This window comes from Sorex araneus, chromosome 3 (genome assembly GCF_027595985.1).
Source record: "Sorex araneus isolate mSorAra2 chromosome 3, mSorAra2.pri, whole genome shotgun sequence".
Lineage (NCBI taxonomy): Eukaryota > Metazoa > Chordata > Mammalia > Eulipotyphla > Soricidae > Sorex > Sorex araneus.
The window spans coordinates 114,262,064-114,283,702 of NC_073304.1; the positions used below are offsets into that span (position 1 = coordinate 114,262,064).

A 21,639-nucleotide genomic window follows, 5' to 3' on the forward strand; every position below is an offset into this window, starting at 1 on the left:
TCCTCTCTCCTGCCAGCATTTGTCTACTTCTTAAGAGAAGTGAAAGCTAATTAAAGGCTTAAGGGATAATATTGATTGCATTGGAATATATTTTATATGTACCCAGCACATTTTCAACGAAAAGAACCCTGACTCTTTCCAAGGCTGAATAAATCAGCTGGCTGAGCCTTTGATTCAGGGGTGAAAGGGGTGAACTCATCTCTTTCTCTTCCACTTCTCACACATCTGTCCTGGAGATGAATGACTTCGGAAGCGGAAGAGGGAAAGCTGGCAGCTGTTCATTCAGTTCTTTGCATACAGGATAGGAAGGATGAATGTTCAGGCAGTTCCCCAACCTATCATTGATTTGAGTCCAGCCCTGAATAATAACCAGCTCCTGCTGGTATAGAAGTTGTGCTATGCAAGGCCTGTGCAGGAGGTTGCAGGAGGTCTTAACTTCTCAGCTTCCTCATCTAGGAAATATCTCACCTAGAGGCACATGCTGGACATCAAATTCGACTTCCTTTCAGAACCATGGGACAGAAAGAACTCAGCCACGTCTATCCTGTGGGGGTTGGGTGTCATTCAGTTGGATCCATCTTGGCCTTCTTCTTGATTGTAGGATTGTGTGGGCAGAAAGTTCTAGAATGGCCCCAAGTCACCCCATTTCTTTCGGTGGCAGAGTTAAAACAGGTACGAAGTCCTGCTTCTTAGTCCCTTTCTGTTCACCTGAGACAAATTTGCAATCTAAAATCTGACTCTAAATGTGCAGATTCATTTGCAGCAACATATTTTTTGTCCACGTAAAGGCCTGAGTACCACAAGAAACATTTTAATCTCAGTAAACCATAAAATGTACATAATCCAAGTGTCCAGTTTACTGCATGGATTCTGCCACACAGTCTGTTCCAAGAGAGACTCAGTCTTATGGGTTTTAGGCATGAAATCTGAACATGAGTGGCCAAGGGACTTCCCTCCATTTAACAGGGACTGGCCAGAGAGCAAGATGACCATGTTCAGACATTGCTGTTGCAAGAGCCCATGGACAATCTTGCCTCCCCAAGCTGGCCTCTGCTTGCCCCACGCTAAATGCAGCACCGTAACAATAACAGCTCATAATGGCAATATTATTAACTGCAGTGTGTGGATTATTGATTTACTCTTTGTTCTGCATCATTATCCTTTCACCAATGAGTTTACGACATTATTCTCACATACTTAGTCAAGCACCAAATTACCACGAAAGGGCAGGCTCTTGTAATGGCAGCTAATGGAACACTGCATAAGCAATCATCATTGCCTCCGATTAGGGCCTGCCTCCAGCCAATGAGCTTTCTGCCTTCTTGGAATGTGCCCAGCGCAATTAGGGAGTACAGCGGACCTGGCCATTCTAAATTTTTCCCACGAAATGACCATACTTTACATCTGCCACCTGCCCATGCCTCTGAACCCAACCAGTGACTCAGCCTCTGCCACTCTCCGCCCTCCTGAGGGCAGAGGGATCTAAATGAGGCCTTCCTGCCAGTCTCTTTCTTATAAGCCTGTAAACTTCACCTCCACGATCAGACCCCAGCTGTTGTCCTTGGGGCTATGTCATGCACTCAAGTGCTTGATCTTAGTGGGCATCATAGAGTGAATTTAATTGGCCACTGAGAGTCCAGTGGCACAATCAGATGTTCTCAGGAGCCCAGGATGTTCCAGCAGCTCTAGAAGAGGGGTTCAGCTCAAGGGTGCCCTGATCTAAGTCACCCCCCCACCCCCAAGACTTTCCCTGCACCTGAATCAAGATAACCAAGCCCAGCTTCAACCTTTTCCTGGCTACTTCCCATCTTCAACTCAGTTCTGTGTCTGATGGCCATCCTGGGCACTTTCAGAAAGCAGCTGGGACAGACCACTGGCACACTGGCTTCGATTCCATAGGCGTCTCATTCCCATTTAGCCCTGAGTAATGCTCACTTACTGTAAAGTGTTACCTGCCCCCATTGTCAGAGGAGTTATGGTGGAAAAATGCAAAATTTCCTTTTTACTGCTTATGGCCAGCCAAGCCCATAATGTGTCAAGGCGCACATTAGCCACTCTGATAAAAGTCCGCTTTCTTACACACAAAATCATCGTTTCAGCAAGATTTGTTATCTCATTACCTGATAAGCTCTATGTCATAAACCAAGACTCATTCGGTAAATCTCTCGAGAGGACGCTTTGTGGGCAGAAAGGAGGAGATATGAATCTGCAAGGGACTTGATAATGCGGCATTTAAACGCAAGCATAATGTCACTTATTGTTAAATGCATAAAACCACTTGGCCAAACGGTTGGGCTTTTAATAGGATTTTGTGCAGCCTCAGGTGAGAAGCTACACACGTATTCTGTCAAGGAGTCTCTGAGCACCTGCCAGCACTGCTGCTTTGCCTGTGGCCTCTGGGGATGGGAGCTGGGCTTGCAAGGGTCTGGGGGAAGGTGGGCGCTTCACTGTAACTGCAGCTTCCCTGTCTTGCCAGGGGTGGGATCCTGGGTCTTGGCTGTGCCAACTCCCTCTAACTGGTCTCTCCCATTTAGGCACATTGTGGTCTGTGGACACATCACCCTGGAGAGTGTTTCCAACTTCCTGAAGGACTTTCTGCACAAGGACCGGGATGATGTCAATGTGGAGATTGTCTTTCTTCACAAGTAAGACCCCCCTTGCTATGTTTGAGACCCATAACCCAACTAGGCACCCCTGGGGGAATCTGTAAGAATTAGGGATGTGGGGCAGCATTGGGAGGTGAGACCATGTCGAATCTGCCAGGATTCTTACTGGTCTCAATAATGCTATGGAATCAATAGCAAGGGAAGCTACTTATTAGTTTCATGATGAGAATAAGCTCCTTCTGTGGAGGTGATTCTAGCAAATAGCCCCAGAACTTCTGTGGTCAAAGTCATTTTTGTAGTTTGTACCTCTGAGAACCAGGTGTGTCCACATGGTCTGATGTGGAGTGATCTGGTGCAGTCATATAGCTACAAGGTGTGTATGGTGGGGGAGCATCTTAACTGAGCAAGAGAGAAGCATAAGCAGCAATAAGAATCATGATAATGGCCATGAGCAAATGAGGATAACTCTGGTACGGGACACGTGCTGTATTCCTCACCTAACCCACAGAGGAGCTAAAAGTATATGCTCAGAGTATTCAGTCTGAATCCTAACTCCTACAATGACTGAATGAACAATTTATGTGATAAACTTCCTAGACTTCATTGTCTATATACATAAAATGAGGGAGATCACAATGGTTTTCATCTCCGCTTTATAAAGTTGTGAGGATGAAAAGCAACAGTCTATGCAAAGTATCCAGAACAGAGTCAGGTATGCAGTAAGTGCTCAGGGGAGAGGATGGCAGAAGGGAAACTGGGAACACTGGTGGTGGGAAATGTGTGCTGGTGGAGGGATGGGTATTGGAACATTGTGTGACTGAAACCCGACCATGGACAGCTTTGTAACTGTTTTTCACGGTGATTCCATTTTTTTAAAAAAAAAAGGTATCTCCTATCACAAAGGAAGAAACATATTTAGCTGTGTCATCAATTTAGGACCTCGATCCTGTTATATCAGTGGAAGCTATTGGCTTCCTCACTTTGTTAAGATTTCAAGCTTTTTCCAATCCTCTTTCTGGTGAAAGGCGATCTGAAACAGGGATGGAGAGTTAAGAGGGTCCAGCGTGTTGGCAGGGGACATTACCCTCTTTTGTAGAGACAGGACCACTATGATATGATCTGAGGCCACAAGTTGCCATGGGACAGAGCCCATGATGATGATGACTTCCATAGACCCAGCCTGCACTGAGTCCCTTGAGCTTTGACAAGCTCCATTCTGTACAGCCTCTTTGCGAATTAGTTCAAGGAACACCAAATCAACCATGGTGTTTGAGCACCAACTATCCTTCCTACTCTGACTTATCCAGTCTCTTCAAAGATTAACCAGGCCATGGGCACAGGAATAGCTTTTTAAAGAAGAATAGCCCACAGATTCTGCCCTTATACTAGTTGCCCATTTATAGATAAAAATGATTGATTCTGTATGAACAGGTAGAGCCAGTTTAATTGAGTAGCAGAATAGTATGGTCTATTGAAGAGAGAGTGACTTCCTGCATTACCAGGGAAGGCTTCCTGAAAGAAGCACAACTTGTGCTGAATCTGGAGGACTGGCAGATTCTCACAGGCAGCTGCTTTAGTCTGAATCAACAAGCTGATTGCTAATGCTTCATCGGCCAGGATTCACCTCTGTGGCCCCAGCATCGGTCAGTGTCAGCAGCATAGTAGATGGCCCAGTTAATTAACCTCTCGGAGCTCTGGGTTAATAACATACCTTCCTCTAGGGGTGTTTTGAGGTTTGAGTGAGTTAGTACTTGTCAAGAGCTTCAAATGGTGTCTGCCACAGAGTAAACACTCAAAAACATGCTTATTATTACTCAGAACTTACTAATGTTAGGCCAACCTGGATTCCCAGTCACTGGCACCGAAGTATAATATCACCCAGTACCTCACATAGTTATTATTTTATGAGGATTTCATCTCTACAATGAATAAGTGAACGAGTAGGCCAATTAGTGATTTGAATCCCTGTCCACCAAGGGAAAAGATTCTTTCCATCTCAGCTCCAAGAACACTGGCTTGTGTGTACATGTGTAAATCAAAGAAAGTTCCTGAGAGCACTGAATTCTGGGTGCGGCTGCTCATAGCCACCTTTTTTGGACTCAGACATTGAACTCATTGCATGTGGTAAAGAAATATGGGCAAGGCCCTTCAGGAAGACTGGAAGCAGGGGTTCTCTCTGGGAGCCTTGGGCAAATCTTTCAGGTCCTGGCCTCCTCCGTTTCTCTGCTCATAAATAAAGTTTCTTTGTCCTTTTAGTTTGAGGCTACTCCTGTCAGTGCTGGTGGGGGGCACATATGCTGTGAATTGAAACAGTAGCACCTGCCTGCAGAGCTATGCTCCCACTCTCCGAGCTGTCTCCTTATCCCCATCAATAGGGTTTCTACTCACAACAAAATACAAGAACTTTTAGTCCATAGGGCTCAGACTATGAAGGCTATGAACCTCTTTATTTGATCTTGCTGCTAATTTTAGTTTTCATTGAACCAGGGCTTTTACTTCCCTTGAGTGCAAGCTTTTCATTTCTAGCAAGGAAGGGGGTTGCTTTGAGGGTGAACACTCTCACCAAAGTCCCTCTGTGGGAAGTGTGGAGGCAGAAATATCTGCCTCTCTTATGTTAAGAGCCATTTCTTCTTTCCCTACACAGCATTTCCCCGAACCTGGAGCTGGAAGCACTGTTCAAACGGCACTTCACTCAGGTGGAATTTTACCAGGGTTCAGTCCTCAATCCACACGATCTGGCTAGAGTCAAGGTAAGAGTCACCTGCTGCAGTCACCCCCAGCCCCCAGGACCTGTGACAGATACTAGCGGCTAGCGGCTTTACATCACCTCCCACTGCACCTAGGGACTCTCATGTGTGAGAAGCCCCTGGATATGTTGCACACTTGCACTTGTCATAACATGGAACTTCCTCTGTCGGTTTACTCAGAATCAGAATGACTAAAGGATTCTTTGTCCACCAGTTACAAATATGGTTGAACTCACTAGACTCATCAACAACATAGGAAGCAAGAAATTTCCAGTTTAAAGACTTTAAATGAACTTCACTCCAAAATCTGTTATTTATACAAAAAAAGAATATTAAACATGAACCAACCTATCTCAAAGTATGCAGTAACACTTTACTAAGCCATGAAATCAAGTCACTTGGTAAGGAATGATGTTTCCTTTCATTCCTTACCAAACACTGAAGGTGCAAAACAAAGTATGCAGGTATTTTCTGTCACTTGGTAATGACTGCACTTGAATTTCCTAAATCTCCCATTGAGATTTTCTTACAAAATACACCTGAGGCTCTTAAGAGAAAGAATACAGCAAAGTGGAAGCTACTGCTTTACTTATCTTATAGAGATTTTGTTATCCCATTCCAAATAGCATGCCAGTAGATGTAGATTAATATTCTGGATTCATCTAAATGTTACCAATGTAAAGCAACTAGCAAACAGAAATATTTGGGCAAATTCTCTTGGATTATTAAAGAAAACAACAAATTCTAATACACAATGGGGGAAAAGAATGCCCTCCCACCAAATACTGGGAAGATCTAAAGGTACAACTTATCAAAAAGGACAGATTACAAACCTGAACTAGCATGAGAATTCTTTATAGAGCTTGGTTAATCTTAATATTGTCTGGATATGATCTAAGCTATAGCTCATGTGAAGTCTTTAAAAACTTAGAGAAATGGGGCTGGAACGATAGCACAGCAGGTAGGGCGTTTGCCTTGCACGTGGCCGACCCGGGTTCGAATCCCAGCATCCCATATGGTCCCCTGAGCACCGCCAGGGGTGATTCCTGAGTGAAGAGCCAGGAGTAACCCCTGTGCATCGTTGGGTGTGACCCAAAAACCAAAAAAAAAAAAAACTTAGAGAAATTAGTTACTTTTATGCAATGTGTATCGCTCATGCATTAGATGCAAGTAATTATTTGCACAAGTCATTATCTCCTCTAAGGAGATAGGTTGGTTCATGTTTAGATAAGTCAACAGATTGTCTCTTGAGGTCATAAGGGATATGACATTTCATACACATAGCTTTGCCATCTTTTAAATATCTGAGTGATCCTTGAGGACATTACTGAGCAGAACTCTGATTTGAGGCTCTCATTTCCTTCTTTTCCAGTTACTGAAGATGTGGTAAAGATTAGATGAAGGATTTAGGAGTTTAAATTTCTAATACCCAGCCACTCAGTTACCTTGCCAACCTGAGAGAAGGATTTAGCCCACCTTCCTGCATTTCCTGACCAGGAAAATTGGGGAAAATGGTGCAGACAGCTTGGAAGGAGGCAGTGAGGAATTGAAAGGCCTAATTAGTTATTTAAAGAAATCTGGAAAGCTTACATGTAAGCGACTATGCAAAATGAAAAGTATAATTACCAAGGTACATGTTGTTTCCCTCCAACAGCAACAAGATGAAATGTTTATACCATAACAAGAACTTACAACCTACACTTTTGACAAAAACTATAATCTCCTGGGATTAGTTCTTTTTTTTCCCCCCTTGCAAAGCACCAGGTTCCCCAAGAACTGTCAGCAGAGAGAGACTGCAACCAAGCATGACTATTTTTAAGTTTATGTTTGGTGTTTTCTCTTTGGTGTCTTAGATAGAGTCAGCAGATGCCTGTCTAATCCTTGCCAATAAGTACTGCGCTGACCCGGATGCTGAAGATGCTTCCAATATCATGAGGTAAACTTCAGGGAGGCTGGGGAGGCCTTTGTCTGGATGTTTGTAACAATGTCTGCCCTTTGGGATCCTCTGCAGAGCAGTATCCCTCCTTTGCCCCATAGGCCACCCCATATCTTGTCCCACACTTAAGTCCTGGGATGTGGGTAGCTGAGACTGTGGTGAGTGAAAGGTCAATGATTCAAGACCTCATGAACGGGAAGTTCATCCTTAGAAGGTGAAGATCTGGGTCTCACAACTGGTCTTGTGCTTGAGATACTTTAGACAGGGCTAGGAAAGGAAAGAGGTTTAGATAGAGCATGGATGGAAATTCAGGACCATATTTCTGAAGGGGAAATAGACCTGAATTGTCTTAAAATTATCTTAAAAGGAGGATTCTTCCACTTTCCCCCCAAATGTTATGGATTGTCATAACTGAGGACGGTGCTGCTGATATACTGCTCAACAGGCCATGATGTCTCAGCCCATTTTCTGTAACAGAGAATCATCCAGCTTCAAATGTCAGTGGCTCTGAAGCTGAAAAGCCCCACGAAAGCTCTCTCCAAATATGTCTTCAGAACGTGGATTGGTGTTCTCCAAAGAGGAGTAGAAACAATTATCTTTCTACTGTCAAATAGTTTTCCAAATCGATATGGTTTTCTTAACCAAAAAAGTCATCTAAGTCATCTAGTAATTTTTATTCTAACAAGACATTCAAAGTGAGTGCTTTGAGAGAACATATCAAACTGATTTGATAGCAAGCCTGTCCCCAGTTTCTTTTTATAGAACATTTACTTGAGGGACACTTAGAAAATGGTGCCCAATGGCATTCATACAAATAAATTATGTCCATTTGATGTTATTCTTTGCCCAACTCCTATTTCTTTGTTGTTATTTTTTTTTCAGAAGAAAATTGTTCCATTTTCATTCTTTTAATAGACCCATATTTCAGGCATCTTGTGACTATGAAGGGCCTAAAAGTGTGTGTATTTTTCTCTGCAAGTTAAAGTTCTTTTGCATGTTTTGTTTTTCTAGTATAAATCACAGAGTAGGTAAGAAAGCTGCGAGGAATAATAAGGAGAATCTTGTGAATAAGATGAGCCAAGAGAAAAAGCTTGGCCTTATACTTCCGCTGTACGCCTAGTTGTGACCAGCCATCCATTCAATCAGCTAGACTCACCTCACACCCAAGCTTGGTTTTCCATGTTCTGGGCATTTATTCACCTGAGGTGGTTGGTTGTGAAGTTGCCTTGGCATCATTACAATTGCTCACATCTCCTCCTCTTTACTTTTAATCAGTAGCCCAAATTGGCATGAGCTTTCCATCAGTGAGGTGGGGGGGGAATCCCTCCCACCTGTTTCTGAGGAGCAAGCCACTCTCCCATCATCTGGTTCTTGTGTCTGGCAGCAACATCTGGCACAGTGTTCTTCCACTAGACTTTCTTAGGCAAAATGCACAGTTCCCTTGTATAAGCAATGGAATTCTGGAAGCACAGGTCTTGCCAGGCTACAGGGAGATGGTGAATGGGGACTTGCATCCACACCTGGGCTTATCCTCTAATTTGTCACGGATGGATGAGATTACAAAGGTCTGGGCTAAGAGTGTTATGACTGACCCTCTTTGAACTAAAATTTCCATTTACCTTGTCTTTAAGTCATTTGGTAAGAGAAATTTGGGGCCAGGAATTTCTTTGAACAAATTTTTTAAATTAAGTGAATAATTGAAAGGAATATAATAGCTTTGAAATGGGCATTTTCCTCAATCACAATACATTATTTAAGCTATGTTTGCAGTGGAGTTAATATGAAGACTTACTGGTCACCAGAGTCATCACTGTGATGCCCAAACATAAAAGCTACTGAGCAAAGGTTTTTCCAGTTGTGTGATTAAATCTTTATTAACCAGAGCTCAGAACTGTGCACAAGCAGGCATAGTGAAATGGGAAGCTCAGGGTTAAAAATGGGCTCTGTCTTTCCTTTATTTGTATAATCCTCCTGCCTTCTTAGTTTAATGAGTCCAACCTGCCTCTTTTGAAATTAAAATGTCAAAGATCCATTTGAAATGAGGTAGTGCTGAAAACTGGCTGGTGCTGTGGACTGAATGCAGAGGGTTGACAGAGACTCAAAGTCCTTGAGTAATGAGCATGGGCCAACATAACACTTTTTCAGACACAAAGTGAAATTCTTCAGGTGCAAAAGCCAGGGTGAATTTTTGCTGGGAGAGGCTTATGTGTGATCCATTTTCTACATTCACAAGTGGTGGCTTTTCAGATGGAGACACCCTTCTCTGTCTTTGCACACACACACAAAGGTGAAGCTAGCAGAGTTCATGGTGGGGAGTGGGGTGGGGGGGTGGTCAGAGCAGACACACTACATATCTGGGTAGGCTTAGGAGGAGAGTCTGCATCACTGTGGAATTCCATTTTTTAGCCTTCCTTGTCATAGAAGGAAATGTACAATGTCACCTCTGACAGAGCCGGGAATGACAAAAACCATAACTCACACGTAGAGGGAGCTTTTAGTGATTTCAAAGCATTCTCACATCTGGTCTTTCATTTGCTGCTCATACCAAGCCTGTGAAATAAATAAAGCAGGTACTGTTGCCCCCGATGTCCAGATGAGGAAACAGTCACAGAGTGCCCAGGGATTTCCTGAAGGTCACCCAGTTCATAGCACAATAGCTGGGACTGGAATCCAGGTGTTTCCACTGCTCAGCTCCCTGATCCTCCTCGTTTGCAGTCATACACTTGGGAGTAGAAGTGAATGAGAGTTGGGGTGAGGACAGGAAGAGGTTACCATGGGGATATGGACTGAAGACAGTTTGGGGAAACTTTTCTATGAGATCTTGACCTCCATAAGGCATTGGCATGTACTGCTAACCAATGTTAAAGTCATCCTTTAGACACTGTTAGCTATTGAAAGCTGAGTCATTGATCTCAGTCTAAGAACCCAGCTTAGAAATCATTTTTTTTTTTTTTGGTGAGCGTGGCCATGTGTGTGACAATTAGAACCATCCGTCAGACTGCTTGTTTGATTTGTCATTGTTGTTGCAAGTTGTTAACTTGGAGAATTGGACTCAGCAAATTGTTTCTAGTCTTAATGGGAGACTGCACACATCTCTTGGCCCTATATAAAGTTGAGTTTGATTTATTTAGATGACTATGTAGGCATTAAGCCATGCCTCAGAATCTGCACCCTCAGTACACACGCACACTCACATGCCATAACCAAGCCCTGGAAGGGCCCCTTCTTTCTGTAAGGCCCTAAATGCCCATCTGTGGCTGCTGTGTGGTTTCTTTTTCACACTGTGACGGTGAAATAGATGGTGTGATAGAAGCGCAGTTCAACTTGGCCCAATACCTCATTCCTTCTGCATGGTCCTGACTGCTGGCCCCACATTTTCTCCATTTGGAGATAATCAAAATAAATTTCTCATCAGGCTTCAAGAGAGTAAGGCAGACCTTGCCTCAGCTTTGATTTTTCTCTTCCACAGAGTAATCTCCATAAAGAACTACCATCCGAAGATACGAATCATCACTCAGATGCTGCAGTACCACAACAAGGTAGGTGGGGGGAGCCAGCCAAGGCTTAGAGATGCAAATCCAGGTGTTATATCTCTCCCCTGGTCATAACAACCACACATGCACTCGTATGCTCATACACACCCATGCAATTCAACATTCTGGAGAGATAGCAATGGTAAGGACCTTCCAGGACATCTCCTCAGTCCAAACACCCCTGTGTTGTTGTTGGTCCCTGGCGGGATGTTTATATACGGATTCATTCATTCAGGAAGCCTCTTTGTATCTCTTGATCCAGAAATACTGATGCATTGCTGACCCAGCCCCATAACTTCCATCTTTGTGTGCTTTATTCATTCTTTTCAAGATATATTAAATACATGTTATGTAGTCCATACCCTACCTGAATCCCTTCCCATGGATAGGGTGAAAAAGAAGTCCTGTTTTGTGTTGTCCAGCACTTAGGGGCAATCCAAGTGTCCCAGGCAAGTGTGAAGACTTTTGTGTAAGAGACCAGGTGAACTTGAAGAAATGAGCACAAACTGGGTAGAGCATGGAACAGAATGTGTAACATATCTCAAATTCAAATGGAGAAGTTGGTAAAATTGAATTCAGGAAAACAGCTATTCAGAAATTAAAAGCAAAGGAATATTTTCCTACTGTTACAGTTTTCAAGGGAATTTGGAAAGAAAACAAATGTTTGAGCCTATGTTGTTTCCCTGGTGGTCAGGTCTCAATATACCCAAATCCAGTCTCTCATTCACAGGCAGTGTTCAATCATTTGGCCAGCTGGTCATTAAATTCCCAAGAAAACAGCTTTGGGGGAGGGAAGGTGGCACCTTTCTCTGTTTGATATGGAACGGTTATCCCCATAATGAGGCTTCCAAACCAGAGGCTGTTCAGTACCTGGAACCAGGTGTCCAGTCTGAGCAGAATAACTCCCTGCTGGGTTATGAGTGAGCACACACACCATCTTAGAAGCCATATTCCCTATGAATTAGGCTTGTCAGGCGACTCAAGAAGACACAGTTCTGCCAAATGCACCAGTGCCATGCCATTATTTCTTAATTGCTGGCACATGCTGCCCATTTTGATGTTTGGTGGCCCATCAAAGGCTGTTGTCGAGGGGAGCCTGCTGTCGGCCACTGGCCTACCCCTCAGGTCCCTGTCCAGTGCCAGCCATTGTCCAGATCTCGGCAGGTGGTTCCATTGCAAAACAGGTTGCAATCCAGCCAGTGGGTTTTTGTGGTGGGAACCCAAGGTCATTTTGACACTGAGGAGACAAAATGAAGATATTTGGTAACAAATAAACATTAATCTGGAGTCATTTTTTGATAATCATTTCTGTAGAGAGAAGTGAGTTTTATTCGTTGTATAAAGGCTGCAGCTGGTGACAGCTTCTGAGGCAGCAAACTCTCATTTGTGATTTGAAATTTCATTTAGTGTGGGAGTTCTTTAAGCTGTTGTTTAGGTTTTTGGTTGGAAATAGGAAAATTAGCATTGTATGTTTAGATGGGGACGTCAGTTTCTTTTTTTCTCCTTCCAATAAGCACTGATGCACCATCTTCAAGAGATTAAGGAGTATTTCAACAATGTGATTCTTGTCAAACTCTAAGTAGATTAACAGGCCTGGAATACAGATGGTACCTGGTCACTATTTACATGGCCAGAGCAAACTGAATGGCTTTTTCAAAGCTCTGCTCTATAATTATTCAAAAATAGTGATGAAGATATCAGATCATTTATACTTAAAAGATTTTTTAAAATAAATTATTTATTTTTAATTAGTGAATCAACGTGAGGATAAAGTTACAGATTTATACATTTTTGTGCTCATGTTTCCCCCATACAAAGTTCAAGAACCCATCTCTTAACCAGTGCCCATTCTCTACCACCAGTAAACCCAGCATCTCTCCCGCCCTCCCCAGTCCTGTCTCCCCCGCACCCTACACTGCCACTATGGCAGGGTATTCCCTTTTGATCTCTCTCTCTGATTAGGTGTTGTGGTTTGCAATAAAGGTGTTGAGTGGCCATTGTGTTCAGTCTCTAGTCTATATTCGGCACGCATCACCTTTTCCCCGCATGACCTCCGACCACATTTTACTTGGTGTTCCCTTCTCTGAGTTGCCCAGAATGAGAGACCAGCCTCCAAGCCATGGAGACAACCTCCTGGTACTTATTTCTACTAATCTTGGGTGTTAGTCTTATAGTCTATTATTCTATATTCCACAGATGAGTGCAATCTTTCTATGTCTGTCTCTCTCTTTCTGACTCATTTCACTTAGCATGATACTTTCCATGCTGATCCACTTATATGCAAACATCATAACCTCATTTTTTCTAACAGCCACGTAGTATTCCATTGTATAGATGTACCAAAGTTTCTTCAACCAGTCATCTGTTCTAGGGCACTCGGGTTTTTTCCAGATTCTGGCTATTGTAAACAGTGCTGCGATGAACATATAAGTGCAGATGTCATTTCGACTATACTTTTTTGCTCCTCTGGGATATATTCCTAGAAGTGGTATTGCTGGGTCAAATGGGAGCTCAACCTCTAATATTTTGAGAATCGTCCATATTGTTTTCCAAAAGGGCTGAACTAGCCGACATTCCCACCAGCAGTGTAGAAGGGTCCCTTTCTCCCCACATCCTCTCCAACAGCGGTTGCTTTTGTTCTTTTAGATGTGTGCTAGCCTCTGTGGTGTGAGGTGGTATCTCATGGTTGTTTTGATCTGCATCTCTCTGATGATTAGTGATGTAGAGCACTTTTTCATGTGCCTTTTGGCCATTCGTATCTCTTCCTTGTTAAAGTTTCTGTTCATTTCTTCGCCCCATTTTTTGATGGGGTTGGATGTTTTCTTCTTGTAGAGTTCGACCAGTGCTTTATATACCATTTATATCAACCCCTTATCTGATTTGTTTTAAAATCACCCAACTATTTGGAAAACTCACTTATGAGATTTTGCACTGGTAATATTAGTAAAGGTCCAAGGGATTTTGACCTTTTTGATCAATGATTTCATTTCTCTCATCTTCAAAGACCAAATGTCTACCCAGTGTTTATAATTTCATTCCTTATGGAATTGCAAATGAACATTCTTCACATAGTTTTATAATTTTGCAATTTCCTCCCTCCCTTCCTCCCTTCCTCCCTTCCACCCTCCCTTCCTCCCTTCCTCCCTTCCTTTCTTCCACCCTCCTTCCCTCCCTCCCTCCCTCCCTCCCTCCCTCCCTCCCTCCCTCCCTCCCTCCCTCCCTCCCTTCCTTCCTTCCTTCCTTCCTTCCTTCCTTCCTTCCTTCCTTCCTTCCTTCCTTCCTTCCTTCCTTCCTTCCTTCCTTCCTTCCTTCCCTTCTCCCTTCCCCCTCCCTGTATTTCTCTCTTTTCCATTTTTGGTTTTGGGGTCACATATGGTAATGCTCACAGTTTCTTGCTGGCTATGCCCTCAGAAACCACTCCTGGAGGGACTTAGGGGACCACTGTGGTGCTGGGAGTTGAACTCGGGTCAGCTGCATGCAAGACAAACACTTTAACCCTCTCACTGTTTCTTCAGCCCACACACCCTCTTAAGATGCTCCTCCTACCTATTTTTCCAATGCTCCTCTTTATCTTTTCTTACAATATTATTTTTCTTTCTCTCCCAGCACTTTCTCGTAAGCCACAGTTAGATTACCTAAGTTTTTTTTAAAATTTTTTATTAGTGAATCACTGTGAGGTACAGTTACAAACTTATGAACTTTTGTGTTTGCATTTCAGTCATACAGTGATCGTTTACCCATCCCTCCACCAGTGTCCATTCTCCTCCACCAATGTTCCCAGTATCCCTCTCACCACCTTAACCCCACCCCCCACCACATCACCCTGCCTCTGCAACAGGGCATTCCCTTCTGTTCTCTCTCCTTTGGGGTATTGTAGTTTGCAATAGAGTTATTGTGTGGCCTTCATGTTCGGTCTATGGTCTACTTTCGGCGCTCATCTTTCAACCTGAATGGGTCCTCCCGACATCCTCTGCTTGATGTTCTCTTCTCTATCTCAGCTGACTTATTCCCCAGCATGTGAGGCCAGTTTCCAAGCTGTGAGGCAGACCTCCTGGTTCTTATCTCTGCTACTCTTGGGTGTTTGTCTCCCACTCTGTTACTTTATATTCCAGAGCTGAGTATGATCTTTCTATGTCTGTCTCTCTCTTTCTGACTCATTTCACTTAGCATGATACTTTCCATGTTGATCCACTTATAGGCAAATTTCATGACTTCATTCCATTGTGTAGATGTACCAAAGTTTCTTTAACCAGTCATTTGTTTTTGGACACTCGGGCTTTTTCCCAGATTTTGGCTATTGTAAACAGTGCTGCAATGAACATACAAATACAGATGTCATTTCTACTATACCTTTTTGCCTCTCCTGGATATATTCCCAGGAGTGGTATTGCTGGGTCAAATGGGAGCTCGATTTCTAATTTTTTTTTCTTTTTGGGTCACACCCAGCAATGCACAGGGGTCACTCCTGGCTCATGCACTCAGGAATCAGCCCTGGCGGTGCTCAGGGGACCATATGGGATGCTGGGATTTGAACCCAGGTCAGCCGCGTGCAAGGCGAATGCCCTACCCACTGTGCTATCACTCCAGCCCCACGATTTCTAATTTTTTGAGAATTTTCCATATTGTTTTCTAAAAGGGCTGAACCAGTTGGCATTCCCACCAGCAGTGAAGGAGAGTCCCTTTTCTCCCCACATCCACGCCAACACCAGTTGCTTTTGTTATTTTGGATGTGGACCAGTCTCTGTGGTGTGAAATGATATCTCATTGTTGTTTTAATCTGCATCTCCCTGATGATTAGTGATGTAGAGCATTTTCTCGTGTGTCTTTAGTCATTCAGATTTCTTCTTTGAGAAAATTTCTGTTCATTTCCATCCCCCATTTTCTGATGGGGTTGGATGTTTTCTTCTTGTAGAGTTCAACCAGTGCCTTGTATATCCTTGATATCAACTCCTTATCAGATGGGTATTGGGTGATTATTCTTTCCCATTCTGTAGACTGTCTTTGTATTTTGGTCACTGTTTCTTTTGAGGTGCAAAAGCTTCTTAGTTTAAGATAGTCCCATTTGTTTATCTCTGTTTTTACTTGCTTGGCCAGTGGCGTGTCATCTTTGAAATACCTTTAGCATCAGTGTCGTGGAGGGATTTGCCAACCTTGTCTTCCATGTACTTTATTCTGGTCTGATGTTGAGGTCTTTAATCCACTTTGACCTGACTTTTGTACATGGTGTTAGGCAGAGATCTGAGCTCATTTTTTTGCATGTAGCTGTCCAGTTTTGTCAGCACCATTTGTTGAAGAGGTTTCCTTGCTCCACTTCACATTTCTTGCTCTCCTATCAAAGATTAGATGATCATATATTTGAGGGTGTGTGTCAGGATATTGAGCCCTGTTCCACTGGTCTTCAGCTCTGCCTTTGTTCCAGTACCATGCTATTTTAATTATTACTGCTTTAGAGTTTAGGACCCAAGTTCTAATGGCAATCTCCAGCCATTAAAACTTGCTTTCAGGAAACAACATGATATGTGTGTATAAACTTACTCTTTGTCAGTTAATTTAAGACCTTAATACCAGACTCAAAAATATGAAGAATTGTGTTACTTAGGTTACAATCTAACAATGTTTGGTAGAAGAGAACTTAGAAGAAAATGGGGAATCTGTCTGCTCTCCATGTAATATTGTTCCTGAACTTGTTATTACAGTGATTTCAGATTTTGTTGTTGTATCTTATTGTCTTAGAAGAGATTTTTTATCTTGCTTTTTGGGTCACACCCAGCGATGCTCAGGGGTTACACCAGGCTCTGCACTCAGAATTACTCCTTGCAGTAGTTGTGGGACCATATGGGATACCGGGGATCAAACCTGGGATGGCTGTGTGCAAGGCAAATGCCCTACCCACTGTGCTATCGCTCGGGCACCTTAGAAGAGCTTTGATACCCATCGTTCCATTTAATCTCCTTTGATGATCTGTGCATCACAAAGTTACTTTAGACTAGTAATTTAAGTTCTATCTTTGAGGATCTAGTGGGTATGTCTCATGGACTTAGCAGCCAGTGAGCTAACAACTGCCAACTTCCACCTTCCCATTTAAGGAAACTTCAATCCCCTGGGCCAACTGTGGTTCCTCAGAGTAAGCATCAAATATGGAATGATGGTCTTCAAAGTGATCTGTTTATATTTTGAGAGCTCACAGAAAGAAGCACCCTCAGTCTTCAACTCTAAATACAGAAGGATATTAAATGGCCATCATGTTCAGTCTATAGTTTTCAGCCTGCATCTCCCATCCCAAGTGGGCCCTCCTAGCACTCTTTGCTTGGTGGTTCTTTCTCTATCTGAACTGCTTTTTCCCCCAGCATGTGAGGCCAGCTTCCAAGCTGTGGAGTAATCCTTCTGGTACTTATTTCTACTATTCTTGGGTGTTAGTCTCCCATTCTGTTACTTTATATTCCACAAATGAGTGCAATCTTTATATGTCTGTCCCTCTCTTTCTGACTCATTTAACTTAATACCTCTATAGCAAACCACAACACTCAAAAGGAGAGAAAGAGCAAAAGGGAATGCCCTGCCACAGAGGCAGGGTGGGGTGGAGGGGACAGGTTGGGGGTGGTGGGAGGGATGCTGGGACCATTGGTGGTGAAAATGGGCACTGGTGGAGGGATGGGTACTCGATCATTGTATGACTGAAACACAAGCATGAAAGTTTGTAAGTCTGAAACCGTATCTCATGGTGATTCACTAATAAATTTCTTTTTTACAAAAATAGATAAAAAAGAATTACAGATGGGGTAAAAGATGGTGAGGAATATTTCTTATTTGAGCATGAATGATTTAATGATCTTGTAGGAAGAATGTAATTTATGACCTATTGGAAAAATGTCACTCCTCTCCTAATAATTTTGATACTAGACTATTAAAAATAAGAACCATTAGTAAAAAGTGGTGAGCATCTTTGATCCAGAAATGAAGTTCCATTTGAATCCTTTGAATCTCACTGTGATTCTATTCTGTCACATGGTGATACAATGTTTTCTATGAAATAACCTTTGTTCCTCACACTGACTTTCCCAAAGTTGTCTAAGTAATGAAAAATGGAACCAGAGCTAAAGTTCATTTCCCAAGAGTATTTTTTTTCACATTTTTTCTTGTTGAGATTTGGGTCTTTCGATTTTCCAGAGTGGAGAGGATTTGTCTTTAGACTCCGTTGCAGTAGTGCTGACATTTTCTGATGAAATTCCTCTGACTGAAAACAGGACAGAATTACCAGAAATAAAGAATTTTAGTTTCTGGTGAATCTCTTCTCATTGTTTCATGCAGAGTTTTTTCCAGCCTTTGGCATATCTTTCCTTGCTTCATACCCAGAAATGGAAGAAGATAGGATAAGTCAAGGAAATGATTTGGGAGCCCGAGAAATGAAACAAGCTTGACTTTCTTGTGTAATAAACATGTAAAATATGTCTGAGGAACTCAAACCAGATGGGGACAGGAGAGGACCCAGTGCCTAAAAGCCTGGACTTCATACACTGAATGACACATGGGAGATGAGAGACTGTCTTGAAGAGGGTTTGTTTGCTTGAAGGTGCCACGAAAGTTTTGTGGTGTCTGTCTGGGATTTGGACCACCCAAATCTTCTTTCACACTTCATGATTTACTTGCTCATTACTTAGATTTAATTTCTCATTCTTCTCAGATGATGTTAATATAAATGAGTCTTTTTCCATTTAGATTGATAGATTTTCTATAATGTCAGGAAAGTAAAGGGAAAAGTGGCCTTTCTAAGCCAGAGAAGGAGAGAAATTGGATACACAGCAAGACTAATTGCTGGAATCAAATGTCTGATGAGGGAAAGTCTCTGATACTCAAGTTGATAGAAAGTTCCATCTTCTGTGGCCACACACATGGTCCCAATAGGAAGGTTCTGGTCATCTTTCCCATGAGTAAAGACTACTGAGTTAGAGCTCACAAGATTGTCACACAACTAATTGGATTTTGCAAGAAGGAATTTTATGAGGGATATTTCTGAAAGAAGAGCTTGGAGCGATTGGATTTTTTTATTTTCACAGTGGAGTCTTCCAACTCCTTCAACTGCAACCATTATATTGTCTTGAAAATTAGAGAAGTCCTCTTTGGTATTTCTTGTGTTTGCTCATATATAGGGAGAAGTATGGATTTCAGGCCATAAGGTTAACTCCCTCATTTGAACTCCTGGCAAAATAAGAAATCTTTGCTTTGGGACTTGGAAGACATATTCTGAAATGTAGGGACAAAGATTTTGCTTTCTTGAAGGTAGCTTTAAACTACTAGACAAATTACTTCCTTAGAAAGTTCCTTTATATTTGCATACAACCAACTCATGTTTAGCTCAGTCCCTAGCACCTCCTGTGGGTCCTGAGAATCACCCAGGGGCACTCCTCAGCACAGACCTGGGAATAGCCCTTGAGCACAGCCTGGTGTGGCCAAAATCCCTACCTCCCCACACGTCACACTAAGTAAAAGTAGAAAGTTTTGTATAAACCAAGCTCCCCAAACTTATTTCTCATAGCACATACCGTCTAATCTTAATTTCCCACCTTCCCCTGACCCCAGTCCCAAGCCAAACAGGGAAACCTATCTCTCTTATTCTCATAGCAGTACCTGAGATCTTCACAACAGTGTGGTCCTACCTCAGCATAAACACTTAGGTCTTGTGACCATTTTCAGAAGCTATTTCCAGAGTCCTCACTGTCTTGTGCCCTTGTGTGTCTCCATTTTCTCTGGAAGTTATTCCCATGATAAGTTTTCCTTTTACAAGTATGATGATTACAGCTGAATCAAGTAGCCTGAAACTAGATTAACCAGTTTTCAACAGTACAAAAATAATTCATTTCCTTTGATCTAGAGACCATTTTTCTCAAGCAAGTTTTGTATTTCTCATAATCTGTCACATGACTGGTGTTTTGTTATCCACACAACTAAGTTTTTCTTTACCCTCATTTCTTCCTCCAAGATTGGTTCTCTCATCCTAAGATTTAATAATTTTAAATTAAATGCTTCCTCTTCTTTTCTTTTCTTTCTTTCTTTCTTTCTTTCTTTCTTTCTTTCTTTCTTTCTTTCTTTCTTTCTTTCTTTTTTCTTTTTTTCTTCTTCTTTTTTTTTTTTGCTTTTTGGGTCACATCCATTGATGTTCAGGGGTTACTCCTGACTCTGAACTCAGGAATTACCCCTGGTGGTAATTCCATATCAGGGGACCATATGGGATGCTGGAAACTGAACCCGGGTCAGCTGTGTGCAAGGCAAACTCCTTACCCACTGTGCTATCACTCCAGCCCCAAATGCTTCCTTTTCTTATCCGGTCGGATTATTTCGGAAAACTTTTTTAATCTTGATTTTTTAAAAAAAATAATTCTGCATAATATCTATGAATCCTTGCTTCTTACCACTTAAAATTAACTTGATTAGCAAGTCTGTGGGTCCTTATCACAGGGTCCAACCTATTGTTTAATAGGATCATCTCATCTGCAGCAGATTATATCATGTCTGCACTCTAATGTGTCTGATGATTAGGGCAATGCTTCTCCAAGTGTGGTCCTGAATAAGCAACAGCAAGACCTCCAGCTTGTTAGAAATCCAAATTCACCACTCAACCCATGTGTACTGAATCATAAACTTTGGAAGAGGGCTTAGGAATTGAAGTTTGCTCAAGTCCTCCAGTTACCTGCTCAAATATTAATTCAATGTTCAGGACAGGGACAGATCGAAAATAAATCTAAAATATACACATGCATCTGAAAGTCTTTGACTCTATTCAGGTTGTCAACTTATGAACAACCTAGCAACACATTCTAGTAGCATGGATGCATTCTCTACACCAAAAGGACATTCTCTTTAGACTCTATTTGGATAAGTGGCAAACCCAAGGGGGAAGCCTTGGGCTTGGAAGGTGAAGAAGAAATGTTCCAGAGAGACTGAATTCTGATCAGTAGAAGAATTGACCAAAACATCCACCAGCAGTCCCAGATCAGGGGAAAAAAGGATGTGTCTAGATGACCCTGAGTGGTTGGGCAATGTCGCATTTCCCCAAAGTGATTTTAAACAATCAAACATTTAACAAAGTAAGGTCTCATACCTGCTTCTCTTTACACAGGCCCATCTGCTAAACATTCCAAGCTGGAATTGGAAAGAGGGTGATGATGCAATCTGCCTTGCAGAACTCAAGCTGGGGTTCATAGCCCAGAGCTGCCTGGCCCAAGGCCTCTCCACCATGCTCGCCAACCTCTTCTCCATGAGGTCATTCATAAAGGTAACGTCTTGTCCTATTAGAGCACATTAGCCCAGGATTCAATTTGTCGTGGGGTTGAGTAGAGAGCACAGCTTAAACTCAAAACAGATCGAGGGGCTTTAACCACTTTGGTTAAGGAGAAATTCCTTGTTACAGATTTGGGCATACAGCCAACTTCTTTCAAAATTATGTTTTTATTTTTATTTGGCACATCCACGGCCATTAAATGATTGTTCAAAGCACAATCCTTTCTTTTTTTAGATAAACCACATGTTTATCTATCAACAAAGCCTCCGCTGTTAAAACAAAAATATGATTTATATACATTCCATATGGCACCAGAGCGCCTAAAGAAAAGAATTATCATTTTGCTCTTTTACATCAAGTGGCTGGTGGACCTCTCACTGTGCGGATAAATGCAGACCATGTGTTTGTGCTGAAGCCCAAACCCCAACAACATAATTCATTTATTTATTTCTGCACAATCAAGGAGGCCAGCAAGGCTGACATGCCATGGTTATTTGAATGGAAAGTGAAATGATGAACCGAGTCCTTGGCAGCAGTGCCC

General features: G+C 42.4%; 1 protein-coding gene across 21 annotated transcripts in view; it reads left to right on the forward strand.

The window, feature by feature from the left end:
- KCNMA1 (potassium calcium-activated channel subfamily M alpha 1) overlaps positions 1-21,639 on the forward strand; it is a 767,652-nt gene that overhangs the window by 510,782 nt on the left and 235,231 nt on the right. For all 21 annotated transcript variants that reach the window (XM_055131433.1, XM_055131423.1, XM_055131426.1 and 18 more), the window contains 5 exons: positions 2,535-2,645; positions 5,251-5,356; positions 7,207-7,289; positions 10,759-10,828; positions 20,937-21,092. In XM_055131433.1, coding sequence (XP_054987408.1) covers positions 2,535-2,645; positions 5,251-5,356; positions 7,207-7,289; positions 10,759-10,828; positions 20,937-21,092 — 526 coding nt within the window. The remainder of the gene's footprint in view (positions 1-2,534; positions 2,646-5,250; positions 5,357-7,206; positions 7,290-10,758; positions 10,829-20,936; positions 21,093-21,639) is intronic.